At 41.3% G+C, this 19,808-nt stretch overlaps 1 protein-coding gene across 18 annotated transcripts in view; it reads left to right on the top strand.

The window, feature by feature from the left end:
- ADAM22 (ADAM metallopeptidase domain 22) overlaps positions 1-19,808 on the top strand; it is a 228,739-nt gene that overhangs the window by 166,174 nt on the left and 42,757 nt on the right. For all 18 annotated transcript variants that reach the window (XM_090047147.1, XM_090047165.1, XM_090047164.1 and 15 more), the window contains 11 exons: positions 7,556-7,627; positions 8,176-8,268; positions 10,931-11,011; positions 11,244-11,294; positions 11,609-11,672; positions 12,934-13,039; positions 13,651-13,767; positions 14,021-14,189; positions 15,030-15,138; positions 16,229-16,319; positions 18,265-18,282. In XM_090047147.1, coding sequence (XP_089903273.1) covers positions 7,556-7,627; positions 8,176-8,268; positions 10,931-11,011; positions 11,244-11,294; positions 11,609-11,672; positions 12,934-13,039; positions 13,651-13,767; positions 14,021-14,189; positions 15,030-15,138; positions 16,229-16,319; positions 18,265-18,282 — 971 coding nt within the window. The remainder of the gene's footprint in view (positions 1-7,555; positions 7,628-8,175; positions 8,269-10,930; positions 11,012-11,243; positions 11,295-11,608; positions 11,673-12,933; positions 13,040-13,650; positions 13,768-14,020; positions 14,190-15,029; positions 15,139-16,228; positions 16,320-18,264; positions 18,283-19,808) is intronic.

Genomic DNA, 19,808 nt, shown 5'->3' with positions numbered 1-19,808 from the left:
GCAACCTGTTGGGAACACATGCAAACAGACTAACTTGAAAAAGGGACATGGCAGTTTACTTAGCGTCTGACAGAATATGCTGTTTCCTACACAAGCTCACATGTCTCTGAAAGTGGTACCTTCTCTAAGGTTCTGTCTACCCTGTCCTACCTTCAGGAGGTGGCATTTTTATCAATGTGAAAGAAAACACTTTTTTTTAAGCTCATGCAGAAACAATACATTTATGACAAGTTCCACATCCACAGTATTGCAGGAAACACAGAGATATATCATTCTTCAGATGGATAACTAGGATTGCAAGTTTTATCCTTCTTACTACAGGAGGCCTTCCTGTATTCAGAAGTAAACAAGAATGCATTTACTGCTTCTGTCTCTTGACAGAGCAAAAATCATCTCCTGAGGCTCAGATACTAGATGTTCATTTGCTTCCCTCTGTCATATGCTGTTATAGCTTTTAAAGAAAATAATCATTAATAAAAGGGAGAGTCAGCCTTATGCATGTGTAATTGCATATTTTGAACACATCCCTCCTTTTTATAGACCTGGATTTTTTTAATTGTAGCCCAGGTATATATAGGGTATGTTCCCCCTTCTCTGATTAAAGAGGATCACAGCAGGTAGAGGTGCTGTGGGAGGAGACTGCAAGCTGAACAGTCTCCCGCCAGTCCCTATAGAGTCAGGCCAGGGCCAGACAGCATTAACTATATACAGGCTTATTAATGGACATATGAAAACTCAAAAGAATAGAGTGAAGTTTACATATATAATATGTATACCAATAGTCTATACATACATAGTCTACCAATCTGCATTAAGTTTATACTCTATATTTGGATTGTTCCCTTTACTAAGGCTCCAAACCCGCAACAGTGATTAACTAATTTAGGATAGGTTCATACAGGTAAATACAACTAGTCATAAGAATAAACACAAGGGAACTGTAGATAGGTACTATAACCCCAGGGGAAATATCGTCAGGGATTCAAAAAGATAAACATATACCCATGCATATGTATATTGAACAATCATAATCGACAATAACAAAATATGAGGTGCTTGGACAAAATATAGGGTGCTCACACAGCCTTCAAGGTATTCCGTATCCCTACAAGACTTTCCCTTTAATAGCAAATAGCCTTGTGCAGCTCCAATGTGGGGAAGGTCACAGTTCCCGGGCTCCTCAGTCCCTTGTGGGCTGGGTTGGGATCCCTGCCTCACGAGGACCTCTGCTAGCTCCCCCTTCCAAGGGCTTCCTCCCCTGTGGGAACCCTTTCCCCATTAGCTCATGGCTCCAGTGGAGTGGGGTTATCTTCGGCTCTCAGATGGGGGCCCCTTTCTGGCAGGGGTGTTCCTCCACTGCCTGGGGCTCTCCAGTCCTGTGGGCCACCTCGGAGCCATGTGCACCATTTGGCTCTGCCTGTTGCCCAGGATTGGAGGCCTGGGCTGCCTTGTGTGACTCCATGGCAGGGTCTTTGTTAGCTGCCTGGCCGCATGCCAGGGGCTAATGACCCAAGCCACCAGAAACGGCTCCAAGAGTCCTGAGCCGCTCTTGGATCCTCTGTGCAGTGCTATCTGCACTGGGGTCCCTGGCCACCTGCCAGAGGTTGCTGACTCGAGCTGCCTCCCAGGGTCTGAGTTCTCAGGGTCTGAGCTCCATGCACTGATTCGTGCACACTGCGCCTCTGGCCACACACCAGAGGTGCAGACCTGAGGTGTCTCGAGCAGCAGCCAGGTCTGAGCCCCATGTGCCACACTGTGCACTGACTGGGGCTGAAGCGTCAGTCTGGCAAGAAAATCTTTGGGGCAATTCTGGCCACTGGCTCCTCCCAATGGGCAGCTCTTCCCTAGGTCTTCTTCGCCCCTCTGTCTCTTCTCTGTCCTGCGATGCATCTGCCACGTGCTGGGCACACAGCTCCTTTTATTCTCTTTGGAGGCTCTGCCTCCTAAAGTTCTGCCAGATGGGCAGAGGGCAGGCTTGAACCAGGTCCAAGGCTTCTTTTTTTGTTTTGTTTTTTGCCCCAAGCAGGGGTGGAGCAAAGCCCCTCCCAACAGTTACCTGATTGTGGATGGGCTCTACCAATCATGAAGAGGATTCTCCAAGCCCAGACATGCCTGGGCTATATTGGTAAGTTTGCCAGATTATATAGAAACAGAAAAAATATTGATTGGAAATTCTCTTTACATGGAACACTGCTTTTTTTGTGTGACATAGTGCTGTCTTTTTTTAAATCACCATGGCTTTGTTTCACCAATTATACTGTTGCACACACAAGCTGTAATAGCAGTAACATCTAAATCATAAAGAGAGCGAGCACGCACAGTGATGTGTCTTATCTCTAACATGCTGCTTGAATGTTGCTTCCCATGCAGACAGTCAGAAGTAGACATGTAAAGGTACAATACAAGGGGAAAAAAAGATTTAACCAGGTGCACCTACATGTGCAGTTGAAGTGGAGCAATAAGCTGTGGCACAAATTGCTAGGTGAAAATTTTTCAGAAGTATAGTCAGTTTTCCTGGACTGTTCTCCCCATCAGACTGGCTTTCTAGGAGATCCTGCCCATGAGTTCCGTGAGTGAGTCAAAGTGTGCTTTCCTGAAGTCCAGGGAACTTACTCTGCTGTTCTGCATCCTTCCTCTTCTCAGGATCCTGAACTCAATCATCTTGTGGTTACTGCTGTCCAAGTTGCCATCTGCTAGTATATTTCCCACCAATTCTTTGTGGTTTGTGAGCAGCAGGTCAAGAAGAACAGGGCCCCGAGTTTGCTGTTCCAGCACTTGCACCAGGAAGTTGTCCCCAACATTCTCCAAAAACTTCCTGAATTGCCTGCTCACTGCTATATTGCCCTCCCAGCAGATGTCAGGATGATTGAAGTCTCCCATGAGAACCAGGGCCTGTGATTGGGAAACTTCCATTAGCTGTTTGAAGAAAGCCTCATCTACCACTTCCTCCTGGTCTGGTGGTCTATAGCAGGCCCCCACCACAACATCACCCTTCTTGCTCTCTCCTCTGACCCTAACTCAGAGACTTTCAACAGGCCTGTCTCTAGTTTCATACTGTAAGGGCAAAACATATGATGGCAAAACCAAACTTAGATCTTCATGTTCATTTAAAAATATCATAATTAAAAAAAATGTCATTTCTTGTCATACTTTAAATTTCTGATAATGATTGAGACCTGCACCCAGACAGAGATCTTGACTTCGGGCTGTGGCGGCTGCCTGGCATGGCTGCCAGCAGCTGGGAATGGGAGCAAGGTCACTCCCACCTGTAGTGTATGCTCCTTAGTGAGGTCCCTGGAGTCCCAGCTGACTGAGCTCCAGTCCCATGTAGGCAGGCTTTGTGCCATCAGGGCCATTAGCAGAAGACTGATGACTACTACAGTCAGGCTCTTCTGAAGAACAAAGAGAGAAAAGCATGGATGCCCAACTGCATGAAGATAGAGAACAGGAAGATCAACCAGGAGCTATGCTCAAGGGATGCTTGGAAGATGGTTGTCTCGGGTCCCAAGATATGCAGTACCAGGTCACTTTTCCCTTGGAACTGAGCAACAGGTTCGCACCTCTCACACCACCAGCAGAGACATCAGCAGAAGCACAAGCAGTAGATGAGGGGAGGCATCCAGCTGTCATCCCTAGGAGGAGACGCAGCATGGTCATGGTGGGTGACTCCCTCCTGAGAAGGACATCTGCTGCCTTGACCCCCTGGCCCATGAGATGTGCTATCTCCCAGGGACCCATATTCAGGATGTGGCAGAGAGGATTCCTAAACTCATCTGGCCCTCTGACTACTACCCCATGCTTCTCATCCATGTGGGCATGGCTCAGAGCAATGCTGGTTGGTCATGAGTGACTATAGGGCTCTGGGGCTGGGCTTAGAGGGCTGGGGTACAGATAATTTGCTCCTCGATCCTTCTGGTAATGGATCACAGACATAGGAGGGAGAAATGTACTGAAGAAGTCAACAGACGACTGTGGCGCTGGTGCCATCCCAAGGGCTTTGGCTTCTTCTATCAGTCTGCACTTGAGAGAGAGAAGCAGCAGTTTATTGGGAAGGGATGGCCTCTACCTCACTCCGAGGGGAAAGAAGCTGTTTTCGGCCAGAATGGCTGACCTGTTTGATAGGGCTATAAACTAAGCTCCGTGAGGGACAGGCAGACGATCACTAGTGCAAGCCCTGGAAGTGATAACCATGAATCAGCAGGTCAGGCAACATACGGGAATCGCTCCTACCCCAGCCCAAGGGTGGGACTCTGCTAAGAGGACAGGGAAGCCCAGGGCTTCCGATGGCAGGCTTAGCTGCTTGTACACAAATGCCAGGAGCATGGGGAATGAACAGGAGGAACTGGCCATTCTGCTAAGTAAAAATGAATATGATCTCATAGGGATAACAGAGACCTGGAGGGACTCCACCTATGACTGGACCACAGGTATTGATGACTATACTTTGTACAGGAGGGATCCTGTTGCAAGGAAAGGCATTGGTATAGCTCTCTATGTGAAGGAGCAGTATGCTTTCCTACAAGCAGAGATTGGTGCCCAAGGAGGGCAACTTGAGACCCTGTAGGTTAGAATACAGGGAGAACGTGGTGAGGGTGGATATAACTGTAGTAGTCTATTATGGACCTCCTAACCAGGAGGAAGATCTTAGCCATGAGTTCTCTAGGGAACTGACATAGGCTGCACACTTTTGGTCATGGTCATCATGGGTGATTTCAAACACCCTGACATCTTGTGGGAAGAACGTTCAGCCAAATCCGATCAGTTGTGAAGCTTCCTCACTTGCACCGACAAGCTCTATTTGACTCAAGGAGTCTATGTGCCAACAAGAAATAAGGTGCTGCTGGATCTGGTACTGGCCTTCTTTACCATCTGAGTCTCCAGAGTCTGGAATAAACTCCGCACAGAAGTGGTGCAAGCGCCTACTCTGGATACCTTTAAGAAATGTTTGGACGCTTATCTTGCTGGAGTCATATGACCCCAGCTGACTTCCTGCCCCTTGGGTAGGGGGCTGGATCCAGTGAGTTCATGAGATCCCTTCCAGCCCTAATGTCTATGAAATCTATTTCAGCTAAAATCATATCATTGTGATAGAGCAGTGTTTCTCAACCTTTTAAGTAGCAAGTACCCCCTAACTTCTGAAAATGTTAATAAGTACCCCGACACTCCATTTTCCAGGGGATTTTATATTAACAGACTAAACTGTGGCATATGTTGGAAGAAGGGCTGTGTATATAAGGCCGCGATTTGACAAATGTCTAATCTGGTGTGGGTAGGGTTGCCACCTTTTACACCAGGGGTGCACAACTCGAGTATGTACCACAGCCAGAGGTGATGTTGGCCAAAGCTAGGAGGGCTGAATGCCAAATTACTACTGGGGAATTTAAAGCGCCGTGCAGTGCGTGGCGTACCACATTTTTTGCCGTAGTTTTGAGAGGAGGAAGGGGTGAGGGAGAGAGAGAGAGAGAGTGTTGGGGTACTCGCGTACCCCCTGCCTGTGTCTCACATACCCCCAGAGGTACATGTACCACAGGTTAACAAACTATGTGATAGAGGATGCAGAAAAAGCTGAAGTGCTCCATACCTTTTTTGCCTCAATCTTCACAGGCAAGGGCAGCTCCCAGACTACTGCATTGGGCAGCACAGTTTGGAAAGGAGATGAGCAGCCCTCAGTGGTGAAAGAACAGATTATGGGCTACTTAAAAAAGCAGGATGTGTACAAGTCCATGGGTCTAGATGGGATGCACCCAAGGGCGCTGAGGGAGTTGGCTGATGTGATTGCAGAGCCATTGGACCATCATCTTTGAAAGCTCATGGTAATCAGGAGAGGTCCTGGACGATTGATTTTGGGCAAACAGTGCCCATATTTAAGAAAGCGAAAAAGAGAATCCAGGGAATTACAGACCAGTCAACCTCACCTCAGTCCCTGGACAAATCATGGATCAGATCCTCAAGGAATCCATTTCTAAGCACTTGGAGGAGAAAAGGGTGATTAGGAAGAGTCAGCATGGATTCACCAAGGGCAAGTCATGCCAGAGCAACTTGATTCTCTTCTATGATGAGGTGACTGGCTCTGTGAATGCAGGGAGACCAGTGGGCATGGTCTACCTTGATTTTAGCAAGGCTTTTGATACAGTCTCCCACAACCTTCTTGCAGGCAAGCTAAGAAAGTATGGGCTGGATGAATGGACTGTAAGGCAGATAGAAACCTGGCTGGAGCATCGGGCTCAGAGAGTAGTAATCAATGGCTCAATGTCTAGTCAGCAGCCAGTATCAAGTGGAGTTCCCCAGGGGTCAGTCCTGGGGCCAGTTTTGTTCAATGTCTTCATAAATGACCTGGAAGATGACATAGAGTGCACCCGCAGCAAGCTTGCAGATGACACCATGCTGTGGGGAGTAGTAGATATGCTGAAAAGTAGGGCTAGGATTTGGAGTGACCTAGACAAATTAGAAGATTGTGCCAAAAGGAATCTCATGAGGTTCAACAAGAACAAGTTCAAAGTCCTGCACTTAGGATGGAACAATCTCATGCACCGGTACAGGCTGGGGGCTGACTGTCCGGGCAGCAGCTCTGCAAAAAAGGACCTGTGGGTTACAGTAGACAATAAACTGAATATGAGCCAGCAGTGTGCCCTAGTTGCCAAGAAAGCTAACAGGGTGTACTGGGCTGCATTGTTAGGTGTGTTGCGAGTAGGTCAAGGGAAGCGATTATTCCCCTTTATTCAGCACTGGTGAGGCCACATCTGTAGTAGTGTGTTCAGTTCTGGGCCTCCCACTACAGAAAGGATGTGGGCAAATTGGAGAGACTCCAGTGGAGGGCAACAAAAATGGTGAGGCGTATGAGGGACATGACTTATGAGGATAGACTGGGGGAACTGAGTTTATTTACTCTACAGAAAAGACTGAGAAGAGACTTAATAGCAGCCTTCAACTACCTGTAGGGGGTTAGAAAGAGGATGGAGCTAGGCTATTCTCAGTGATGACAGATGATAGAACAAGGAGCCAATGGTCTCATGTTACAGCAAGGGAAGTTTAAATTACATATTTGGAAGAATTTTCTCACTAGGAGGAGAGGAACTAGTGTTTCTCTCCAGTAAAACACTGGAACAGGTTACCCAGAGAAGTGGTGGAAACGCCATCCTTGAGGGTTTCCAAAACCTGGCTAGGCAAAGCCTTGGCTGGGATGATCTATTTGGGGTTGGTCCTGCTTTGAGCAGGGGGTTGGACTAGATGTCCCTTCCCTTCTGAGGTCCCTTCCAACTCCAACTTTTTATGATTTTATCTACAAAACTACTACCCTCACCTAAATGATACAAAATAACTGCTGGACTGCTATTTTACTTCACTGGGTAATTCCCCTTCCTGCAACAAGTTAGCTTTCTTTTTCTAAATAAATACTATTAAGATTGCTCCCAAACTATGAAAAACCCCTCTGTTTAATTTAATTGAAGTCCCGATTGAAATACATGTTGTACAGAATTAATAGTTGGGAAGTTCACTTGGAATCTTAGAAGAAATTTGTAACATTTTGGTTTTTTTGTTAATTTCTTCCCTATAGCTTCTCGATCCTCCTGAATGTGGCAATGGCTTTGTAGAAGATGGAGAAGAATGTGATTGTGGTACTGTTGCAGTAAGTGTAGTGTCTTGTGGGTTGGTACTTTCAGTATCAGGGTTCACCCTGAGTCCAGTTGCCATACATAACTCCCTTTGGCATTAAGCAGGAGGGAAAAACACAGAATGTAGGGATGAACATATCTTGGAAGTAGAAGCTTTAATTAATTATGTGTTTGTACAAAGCTATGCTCAGTGGGACCCAAGCTGGTTGTAACTGAGATTCCATCACTCTATAAAATATATATTAAAATAGTAAGATGTGTAGAATCAGTCCTGAAAAGATTACTTTTGGTATTGGGGAAACAGTATTAGTCAATCAAGAGCTCACAGAGGTTATGTCTAAAATATCTGCATTTGGCAATAGATACCACATGAGTATTACAATTATTTTCACCATATGGAAATGCTAACTTTAACTGCATCCATAATGTGAATATTTAGTTGCATTCCTGACCTGGTTAAAATCTATTCCAGTTTAAAAGTACCTGGTGACAATAATGGATATGAGAGTTTTTGCAGCAATCTGCTTTTCTGTGTAATATTATCAGCATATGTGTTCCTTAGGAGTGTGCCATTGAAGGAGGAGAATGCTGTAACACATGCACACTGACTGCAGGTTCACAGTGCAGTAATGGACTTTGCTGTAGGAAGTGTCTGGTAAGTACAATATATTTAAAGAAATGTGCTGCAAATTATTTAATATTAAATGGATGTGATTATGGCCATGTGTACATGAGTGGCAGACTGCGCAGTTGTTACTGCGCAGTCATTTAGTACTTTACTGCGTAACCAAGTACTAAATGACTACGCAATAACCAGCATTACTGCAGTAGCATTCCCATGTGTTCTTCTTTCTGAAGCTGCTGTGCAGTAGCTCGTTGCAGTCACGTCATGGTTAATGCCCCCAACCCTACTGCGCGGTAGTTGTGCAGACATGGCCTATGGGAGAAATTGTACATGCACAACAACACAACTGCAGCTGCCTTCCTTTCTGAAAGCTTGCCCTTTAAAATTTATTGAAAACTGTTTAATCTAGGTCTGAGCCTTTTGTTTTAAGATTATGAACTACTTGGAGTAGGGAGTATAGCCAAATTCTGAGGTGAATCTAAGAATGGATGTGGTATACATGAGCATAACTTATACCTTCTCATAACCTCAGGCCTCTTTGATGAGCTTGGTTTCCTCTGGGCTCGCTTATATTAACTTATTTGAACTCTCTGACATTTTATCAACATGGAACTTTATACATCTCCTTATGCCTCACTCTACTGAGCTGAAGGTCTCAGGTATACTGAAAAAGTAACCAGAAGGAACACTGAAGAATATGCAAGTGAAAGAAAGCCTGCCCTTACTCTAGCTTCTGCCTTCTACTGGCATCTTCTTACAGGGTTTAGCCAAAGCCTGTTGAGCACTTGGGGAATCTTTCTATTTAATTTAATGGGCTTTGGACCCCATGTAAGATGCAGCAGCTTATACACCCTTTATACTAAGATATCAGTAAATGGGTGGTAATAGACCTAAGGCAGTCTGACTGTCTAGTTCAGTGGTTCTCAATTTTCTTACGCTCCAGGCAACCCTAGAGAGACTCAAGGCACTCTTTGTTAGACTCAAGACACCCCTCAGAAATGTCAACTCTTAGTTTTTACTTATTTTTGACTACATAAAAATAATAGACCAGTTCTTCTGTTGCAAACAACTCATAAAATTCACAATGGGTCAGAATGGTTTTAACACTGTGAATTCCTATTTGAAATATCAGGTTTTATCTTGTAAATAATATTATGTTAGCAGTGCTAACATTGCGTGGCACCCTGCAGCACCCTTGAAAGGATCTGAAGGCATTCAGTGCCTAGTGGTACTCTGGTTGACAATCATTGGCATAGTTAAACACCACTTTAATAAACCACTCTGATTTTCACTCCTATTTTTTTTTGCTCTGTGAAATGCTGAAAACAATGTTGATGCTCTTCTAATGCACAGTGTGGTCCTTTTAACTGCCACTAAGCACCACTGACTTGCAATGAGACTTACACTACCAGATGCCTAAATCAGTTTTGGAAATGAGATTAAGGACTTGTCTATACATGGAGTTGTGAAAGTAGGTTAAGCCAAATATGAACAGGTGCTCTTAGTCAGGAATAAGGATGTCTACACATGAAGTTAATTTCCAGCAGCTTTTTATGTAAACAAGGCCTTATGCTCTTAAGTCAGGAGGGACTTGTTTGCAACATCTCTGTGTTACTCCCAGGACTGCTGCTGACAAGTGCATCCTGGCCATTTGCTTCTGCTCAGTTTATGCTAAATCATGGAAATGATGCAGTATGGCTGCTTTAGAGTATCCCTGAGCAAAAGCCAAATGTTACCCTCAAGGCCGAGAGCCTTATGCCATCCTCCTCTTCTGGGTCACAGTGCTTTTAGGAAGACATGCTTGTTCAGAGATAAGACCTGTACAGGTTGTCATTGCTGAATTTCTCAGCCTTAATCATCTCAATATGCTAGAAGTCAGATGTGCTAGAACGAATGTGGAATCTAGCATTATTCTGGACTGATTTCTGCCCTGATTTACATCATGATAATGAAATTAAGTAATAAAAAAAATAATACCTCACTTGCTATACTGGTTTTCTTCCACTGGTTTTGAAGCACTTTACAGATGAGGTCTGTATCACTGTCTTCATTTTACAGATGGGGAAAGGGTCACAGAAAGTATAAGTGACTTGTCCAGCATCAACCAGCAGCCCAGTGATAGACGCAGAAATAGAATGGCAGAAGTCCCAAGTCCAAGTCCAATGCTGTATTTACAAAACTACACTTCCTATTCTGTAGGTGTAAATGACTTGGTGGCTTAGAGGCTGACTTGCCTTTATGGCACCAAAGAGCTTTGGGTTCAAATCTTGGGAAATGCATTTTAGAGGAAATCAGAATTATTAAATGTGTGCCTGTGGTTAAGACACTGATTTGAGGCTCTGCTCCAATATCCCATTCCCATAGATTGTCCTATCTTTGGTTCCTCTATGTTTCAGTTTCCCATCTATAAAATAGGAATGATTGCACTTCCCTACTTCAGAGGGGTGTTGTGAGGATAAATACATTTAAGTGTGTGAGGTGCTCAGATACAATAATAATAGTAGAGACCATTAAATGTCTGAAATCCTTGATATATGTGCACTTTAAACTGAGTAGAACCAACATGGGTACATTCTACTTCAACAAACAACTGAAAATTTACCAACTTTTTTTAAATTAATACTCTTGGAAAATAGGGTATGAAAACTATGTTCTATAATACTAAGAAGCTGTTTGTCAATACTTGTTTTAGTTTGAAGCTAAAGGAGTTTTGTGTCGGGAAGCAGTAAATGATTGTGACATTCCAGAAAGCTGCACAGGAAACTCGAGTCAGGTAATATTTTAAATTTCTTGCCACAATGACCAAGTGCAATACATGTGCCACCTTATGATCTGGTAATTGAACAGAGAGCTGTATAAAATACTCTGTGTTTCAGGGAGAAAAAAGTGGTGCTGAAGTAAGTTTAGAAATACCAGTAATTCCTTATTTTTACAAATTGGTTTTATGAACCACTCTTAAAACATCACTCTCTGGATAAACTATTGGTTATTTTCTCTTTCTCTAGTGTTCTCCCAATATTCACAAAATGGATGGATACTCATGTGATAACAAACAGGTAATTATTATTTTGATTTGATTACCATTTGTATTATATTTATAGATAAAGGCACATTTAGATAAGTGCCAATTTGAGATCCTTTGAAGTCAATAGATGTCAATTTTGATGAACTAGCTAGTGCTAGCTTTGGATTTTCATATTATGAATGAATGATCTAGAAAACAGAACTGTTATGTGTTAGTTAGCATTTCCATCACATATTGCAAAACAGATTGAATGACAGTACTTCCTATACTGAAAGTATATCTGACCCAGTTGTGACAATGGTAGAAAACTTTCAAGTTAGTTTTGTATTTTCTCTTTTTCTTTAGGGTATTTGTTTTGGAGGAAGATGTAAAACCAGGGACCGGCAGTGTAAATACATCTGGGGTGAAAGTGAGTAAGGTGTTAATGGTTCTAAGCTGATATTCATTGATCCAGGTTGAAATATCTAGATATTTGGTAACCACTGCAGCAATGCATATGTTTGGAATTATTAAAGGCAGTTAAAATTAACAGGGATTATATGCGATAAGAAGTATTTACTATGAAACTGGGCTCCATATAAAAAATGGAAACTTTGGAATGTGTACTTTGGAACTTTTTCTTTCTCTACCATTTGACCAGGGCCCACTGGGTTCTACCTGTCAAACTTTTAGAATGATTCTTTTCTACTTGATGTAAGAGAGTGAGAATGTGTCCCCTTCCTTCTTGCATTTCTTTCCCTGACCATTGAAGACTCTGCATCATGACTGCCATATTTCCAAATAGTTAACACTGTCCAAGGTGTTGATTCATATATTTTTCAGAAGAGGTAAAAAAGGGTGTCTATTCTGTAGAGAGCATTGTACTTCAGTGTACTGTCTTTCCCTAGTACCAGTTTAGGAGAAGTTCTGAGCCTTCCTATTAAGATTTTACTTAATTGAATGTTGATTTCTTTGGTTCCAATCTGTTTGTTCTTTTGTGTTGGAATTATGGCTTATCTTTTCATCAGTTTAATTTAAAGCAGTTGAAAAATCAACTTAGATAAACCAATGCAACTTTGCATGCAGGCATGCTACTTTTAGTTTTAATCTGCTTTAACCTGCACCTCAAGAAAACAAGATTCATGTGTAGTGGGAAATATCCTCAAGAAAAGGTCAATCACAGACTTTTTCAGTATTCCTACTTTACAGACTAATCAGAAAGAGAGAGAGAGAGAGAGAAAGAGAAAGTGTGTGTGTGTGTGTGTGTGTGTGTGTATGTGTGTGTGCATTTGGAAATATCAAGGCAGGTACGTTAAGGAAAGGCAGGATAATCAGTTATATATTTTTAAAGTTATATCGGAGTTTTGGCCCAGGTTTTGGAGTTATTTCCTAACTTGTCTGAACTGGGTTCCTTGGAAATATTCAGAGTTGTAAGTTAGATGGTTATAACTCCAGATGTTTTCCCCCAAAATACTTTCCAGGCTCAAAAAATTATTCTTCCTTTAGAAAGCTGTTCCTAACTTCTAAATAAGCTTTGGAATGAGGAAGTTCTTAAAGAGAGAATGAAAGCCAATATCTTTAGAATAAAATAGTGTATTATTTATGATTTGTTTTAAGACCTTCTCTCTAAAAGCTTTTGAGCTTCAAAATTTCCCCCATGTTATTAGAAGGAAATTGTTTTCTGATTTTAGAAGTGACAGCTGCTGATAGGTACTGCTATGAGAAACTGAATATTGAAGGGACTGAAAAGGGCAACTGCGGCAGAGACAAGGACACTTGGATACAGTGCAACAAACAGTAAGTTCATCTACTCTGTTTAGAAAGCAACTTGCGTGACATCCCCCCTCCCCACAACTGGCTGTTCTTTACTTAGTTTTTGGAGCCACTTTCTGCCATGAGACCAGATGGATGAGAAGTCCCCTGGCTTAGGAAATGAGGAATATGACTGTCTTCTGATGATCCCCAGGCACTGTGGCAGAATCTGTTAGCTTGTATTGGCTCCAGGGAGTCTCAGCTACCACATGCACATGAACAACCTGTAGAAGCAGTAGAAGGTGCTGTAACTTAGCACAGGTCTCAGATGTGTCAGACCCTCCAAACCCTAGGTTACTGAAGTGCTCCAAAATATGGCATATTATATTTCTCATTTGCTTTCCACTATACTCAAGGCTTGCTGGGCCTGACTCACTGCTGGTTTGCATTTTACAACATCACTTATACCTATATAAAACTGGTGCAAAATGCCACTATTTTGAATTTAGACATTAGCATATACTTTGTACAGGCATAACTGACATTGCCAAGGGGAAGGCCATATAGAATTGGACCCACTGAAAAAAGTGTTTAATTGTTTGGGGTGTTTGTGGCTTTTTTTTGTTTGAGTGAATGTGTCTAATCTCCCAACACAGAGATGTGCTTTGTGGCTATCTTCTATGCTCCAATATCTCAAGTGTGCCAAGACTTGGAGAACTTGATGGTGAAATCACGTCTTCAGTCGTACAGCTGGGAAAAATCTATAACTGCAGGTAATTCTTAAAACCCAATAAAATAGAAAAGGGAAGGTATCACCCTTCCAACTGCCCTCCTTAAAAATACAGTCTCCTTAAAAAAAAAACCCAAAACATGCAAACTGTTAAGTAAATTGCTTACTAGTGCCTTCCTTCCAAGTTAGCACTGAGGCATGTTATCAGGCAATTGTGGGGCAGCTTGTGCTGGAGAAATTTCTATGCTCGTTCTGTAGTGAAATAGAGACCTTTTATTTTTTTGTTTGTTTTGCAGCGGTGGCCATGTTAAGTTAGATGAAGAGACAGACCTTGGCTACGTAGAGGATGGAACACCGTGTGGGACCAACATGATGTGTTTGGAGCACAGATGTCTACCCACTGACAACTTCAACTTCAGCACCTGCCCAGGCACTGCAGAAGGCAAAATTTGCTCAGGACATGGTGTATGTTTCCACATTCTTTAGCCCTTTTGCATATCTACTGCCCTGACTGATTGCATCTAATTTTATTTACTTTACTAGATAGTTAATTTACACAGAAATTAACCAGAATTGTTGCTGGTGCAAGTTCTTTTCCGAAGTCAGCTTTTCAAGAGAGTATCAAATATAGAGTTAATAAATACAGGAGAGTCAAGGCAGTTAAGGTGCAGGTTATGCTAAGTATTAGTATTATTACACAAGGTCTATTAATTCTTTTCATCTTTTCCTTTGGCTTGGTTTATCTTTCCTTAGATAATTCACTTGAGACCTTCTAAGTCTGTTAAATGTTAACATGAATAGTTCCAGATTCTTTTCCATATTTTTAAACTTTTGTAATCTGTTGGCAGCACAAAAATCCCATAGGCAGCTGGATTTTGTCAGAAGAGTTCCTGTGATGTGCAGAGCTTTCAGTTCATTCACCTATACTGTACTTAGTTCCTGTGCCAGGTGCAGAGACATTGAATTTGTAGGCGTGCTCTGTCTTGTGACCAGGCTCAGGGGCCCTGCCATATTATAAGATGATCTCTGACAAAACAGACTTAGACTGAGAATAAAGGAAGCTGATAGCTTCTAGTCCCTGCTGCACTCCATAACAATGCACTTTTTGCTTTGAAATTACCCATTTCATCATATATCCTAAGAAAACAGAAATTTGAGGGGCACAGTCTCCTAAATGAAATGGCAAACGTGCAGAATTTTGCAGGGCTTTCTCACAGGTTCTGCACAACTCATCCTGCTATGCATTCCAAATGCTAAAAAAGTTTATTTTGTGATTTTTATTTTGAGTTACATTTTGAACTACAGGTTTGCAGCAATGAAATAAAGTGTGTGTGTGACCGACTCTGGGGAGGAGATGACTGCAGCACCCTTTTCAAAGGTTCTGCAAGTTTTGATGACGATATTACCAGCAAAGGTGTGTACCACATGGTTTTTAGTAATGCTTTTAGTAGGTGTGCTTCTGGCCAGTGTTCAGCAAGCAAAGCTACGTGTTGCATTATCCAGATAACCTGACCCCTTGCTTCCAAAACAGAATGATCACATTGTGAGAAGATTAAAGTTTTGATTCTGAGACTGAATCTATACAGCCTGACTCCTGTAGAATTCAAAAGGAGAAAATGAAGCTTGTAGAATTGAATCCATTTTGCTCACCTCATTCATGCAAAGGGTCCTATTAAAGTAGGACAAGGAGAGTTTTACCCCAACCTGCATTTCTAGATGAGTAGGTCAGCACAGCTTACACATGTTTTTCTCACTAAAACCAAAGGTATATATGACAAAATGAACATGTTCATATTTCTTATAAGATAAGTATGTTATGAAAACTGATTTTTATTTAGTCTCTGGGATTGTGTATAAGAGAAGATCATACTGGAATAAGTTCAGATGTAAATGTGTTGGATAGGGTTGTGTATTTGACCAGTTAAATAAAGCTTGGTCAATTGACTGGTCAAATATTGGTCAAAAATGGGGAAAAAATGCCAATAGATCCATATAATACACAGAAAAAAACCAGAAATTTTCCAGTAAGAAATGTGTCAAAAACAATAAAAAAAGTATGTCAAGAAAACTACAAAAAATGTAGCTTTTTCGTAAATTGCTATTATCTTTGGCCAGTCAAAAATATACAGTCAACAGACTGATATTACCGCAATACAAGCTGTCTAACGTCAGGTAAGAGAACCACCTCCTGAAGAGAAGTAACTTTGAGAAGCTTAGAGGGTACTTAGCTCGTCTATTCCAATCTTAACACATGGACACTCCCACCTTAAAAACATTTAACATGTTTGAAAGGTAATGTAAAACAATACCTTTTGTCTATGTCACTTTGGAGGGGATTCAAGATAAATCAGAGATATTTTTATTCTGGAAGTTATACCGCTACAATTATAGTGATTTAACAGCATTAATATAATCATATTAATAAGTTTCCCATGTTGAACAAGCTTGTGTATATTTATTTTAAGCTCCTATGTATCCTGCTTTTGTTTTTCATCTTTTCCCAGGTGTTGTTAGCACAAATATAATCATAGGGGCTATTGCTGGCACCATTTTAGTGTTGGCTCTTGTTTTAGGAATAACAGCATGGGGCTACAGGTAAGTAAAAATGTCACCGTTAATACGTTTTAAAAAAATTGAAGATAAGTTCAGATGTAAATGTGAACCTGATAAGTAGTTATATTCTATGCACAAACAAAAATACTGAAATTTATATAAATATACATTTGCTGATCAATTAGAAACTGGATGTTTCCAGATGATTTTTAGATAGATAAATATTTTAGTGTTCACAAAGTTTGGTCTAGGTTTATTATATGTTTAATTTGGTAAATCACCCAGTGTTCGAAAAAAGTAATTGCAATTTTACTTCAATATCTAGCAAAAGGAAGTATAGGAATGAAATCTGATTAAAATACATGTTTTGTAATGGTAAAGTAAATTTAGAAAGAACAACCCTGAGTAAGCAAAGCACTTAATTTAAACAGGTATTAACATTTAATCAGCTTAATCTGGAATTAATTTAGGCAGGGGTTGTTGAACAAGGATGAACTTGACTCACTATTAAGGATCAGGTTTTCATCTCATGTTCAGTTTTTGGTGCTTTGCTAAATCAAGGCTAAAGTAGCCAGATGAACTTATTTCAGTAAGTTTAAGGGAGCTATTTTACTTTTCTTCCTTTACGGAATTTCTTTCAATAGGAGTAGTTCTGGTTAATGTCCAGTCAGGAAAGCAACATGTGTGTTTTTTGTTTTGTTGCTATGAAATTAAGGTCTAATATATATACTTACAAAAAAACCATGAGCATTTGGATTAGTATGGTTATACAAATGCCTCTTCGACTGGTGTTGACAGCACAAACCAGGCTTAACTGTTCCAAATGTCATTAATTAAATAGTGCCAAAGTGATTTGAATATTGAGCTAGTACTATTCTCAGTTATGCTGTGCAGTTTTACTCATGCCAGTGTGATTAATGCATCACTTAAATATTTGGAATTCTCAATATTTAGATGCAAGTATGTGTCTGGAGATTTTGCCCTTCCTTGGACAAAGACCTGGGCACTGATTCCTCACCCACAGGGCTTTGGCCAGTAAAAATTGGTGTAAATTAGGGCAGGTAGAGAAGCATGCATATAACAGCATATGAATTGGGGTAATATATGTACAGCTGCAAGCCATTTGTGCATATTATTCCCTGATTTTGGCAAGATCTGAAAGTCTGGACTCTGGAATGCAGTTCTAAAAATGAATGCAAAGCTTGGGATATAATTTAGCTAATACTTTTTATTGACTTTCCCCAGAAACATGTATTGAAGAAAAAAACTAATGTTTCCAGACTTAATGAGCACATTTTGGTTACTAGTAAAATATTGCAGCATGCATTATAGATACATTGACACAGACTCTCGACTATGAATATATTTCTACAGATTTGTTTTGAACTAATATGTCTGTGCTCGGTTTCAAAAGTGATTTATTTAGGAATAATTAAAAAGCAAATTCCAGTTTAGCCTATACTGCCCTTTTAGCTATTGTTTATGTTACCTTTTTTAACCTATTGTTTACCTATTGTTACAGGGATATTCTCTCAAATATAGTCTATGCTACATATGGCAGGCTTGAGTGGCAATTAACAGGCTTGACTGGCATCCCAACATGCAGGATGTTTGCTAGTCCTAGTCTAGTTCAACCACTGTCAGTGCTGTGCAAGTAACAGCCCTGAAACTGACAGGGTTTTGTCAATTTCAAGACTGTTGTTAGAGACAAGACACTCTATGTAATCAGCCTTAATGGGGTACAAGAGGCTAAGCAAAGGCTGAGCACAGGTAACAGGTATTGAAAGTAGGTGTTTCTGCATGGTATTAGCAGTCGCATTGAAATTGGTTTAAATTGGAGCCTTAATATTGTAATGGCATTGGGCAGGGCTAGTGTTAGTTGCAGAATTTAAATGACTGCCTACCTTATCCAGGGCATCTTAAGTGACTTATACTATACGTGCATGTTGGATACTCATTCTTATTTCTTTTTCTTTTCTATGGAAAGAAACTACAGAAGACAGAGGTATGTGATACAAGTAATGTGAATTCATCTTCAAGAAAGGTTTTAATTGTTATTTCTTGATTTTTCCCTTTTCCATGATGGGATTGACATTTTATAAAACAATATTTTGCTAATGATCTTCAATGTTTCTTTATACTGTATATATGAAATTATTTTATAAAGGAATATACATCTGAAATATTTGAAAGTGCTTTTTTTCTGCCAATACAGCAAGTGAAATCTGGGCTCTGCTGAAGTCAATGGCAACACTTCCATTTACTTCAGTGGAATTAATATTTTACCAAGTAAAATATTGAAAAAATAATGAAAAAGAACAATATTTTTGCTCTGTTTTTAATCAAAGATTTAGATGTTCTTGAGTTCCGTGAGCAGTAATAAAAGCATGATACTCACTAAGTTCTTTGAGTTATATTAATTCCCAGAGCTCACTTTAATTTAACTGCATTTGAGTTAAATTCAGGTCCCCAGCTGGAAAGACATGCTCAGGTCCCCAGCTGTAAGGATGAGGTGTGAGTTTAGAATCCTGACCTCCCCTGTCTAAACCAAATATAGGTATTTTCAGAAATTCATCTGGACTCAAGTAAACACTTTAAGACAAATGTGAGTGCTCTTCCCACCAAGCAAATTCCACTCACTCTAGAAAGAACCCATTCTTTCACCAAAAGTGCCACCTTCCACTTCCCTCGCTATTCTGTTAATTTCTAGCTATAGACCGGCCCCTTCCCACTACCGATATAAACAGACATCTCATTTCTCCCAGAAGAAAGACTTTTTTCCCATGATCCTACAGAAATACCAGTCTTTTCTCCCTCTTTAAGTACCTGTAAAATATGAAAGATATATGTGCTTTTTCCCAGGACAGTGTTGCATATGTCTGTAAGTTAATAGCAGCTCTTTCAAGTTAATTGCTAGTCATTCCAAGGACAAGCTTGTCAGGGTGTGAGCTGTTCCTGGCCACTGAACAGCAATGCAACTTGGAAGGACTGTGTGTGTAAAGGGCAGTGCCACTTCTCTTTTGTCCCAGGTTTTGACTCAAATCAACCAGGTCCTCTTCAAATGAGATGTCTGTTTACAGTCTAAGGGTGCAGACAGAAGTTCAGCTCCCTGCTGTAACTAAGAATGCTTTGCAGGAAGTGTTGTGAGTTGCAACAATCCCCCGGACCAAACAGAAGTTCACTGTTGGTTCCAGGGGGATGGGGAATCTAGCTACTGACTGCAGCCCTGCAGCCTGTTTTCCCTAGCAACGGCCTCTCCTCGCTCCCAGCCTGCACTGTTTTCAGAATGGGAGGGGGGAAAGGGAGCAGAGGGAGCTTGTTCTAGCAGTTCTCCAGCTAGCGTGGGAGGGTGGGGCAGGTAGACTGAAGCCCTCCCCACCTGAGGGCTCCAATCAACCCACTTCACCCTCCAGTGCGAGCTGGAGAAACCCCAGACTGAACTTTCCTCACTCTCTTTCCCCCCTCCCGTTCTGAAAACAACAACAGGCTTGGAGGTAGTGCATACAATGAGGGTTCAGATTTTTGTGGGAT

Source organism: Crocodylus siamensis, chromosome 5 (genome assembly GCF_052110815.1).
Source record: "Crocodylus siamensis isolate JL-2025a chromosome 5, ASM5211081v1, whole genome shotgun sequence".
In the NCBI taxonomy this organism is placed as follows: Eukaryota; Metazoa; Chordata; order Crocodylia; family Crocodylidae; genus Crocodylus; species Crocodylus siamensis.
This window is presented reverse-complemented; position numbering and strand designations above follow the sequence as displayed.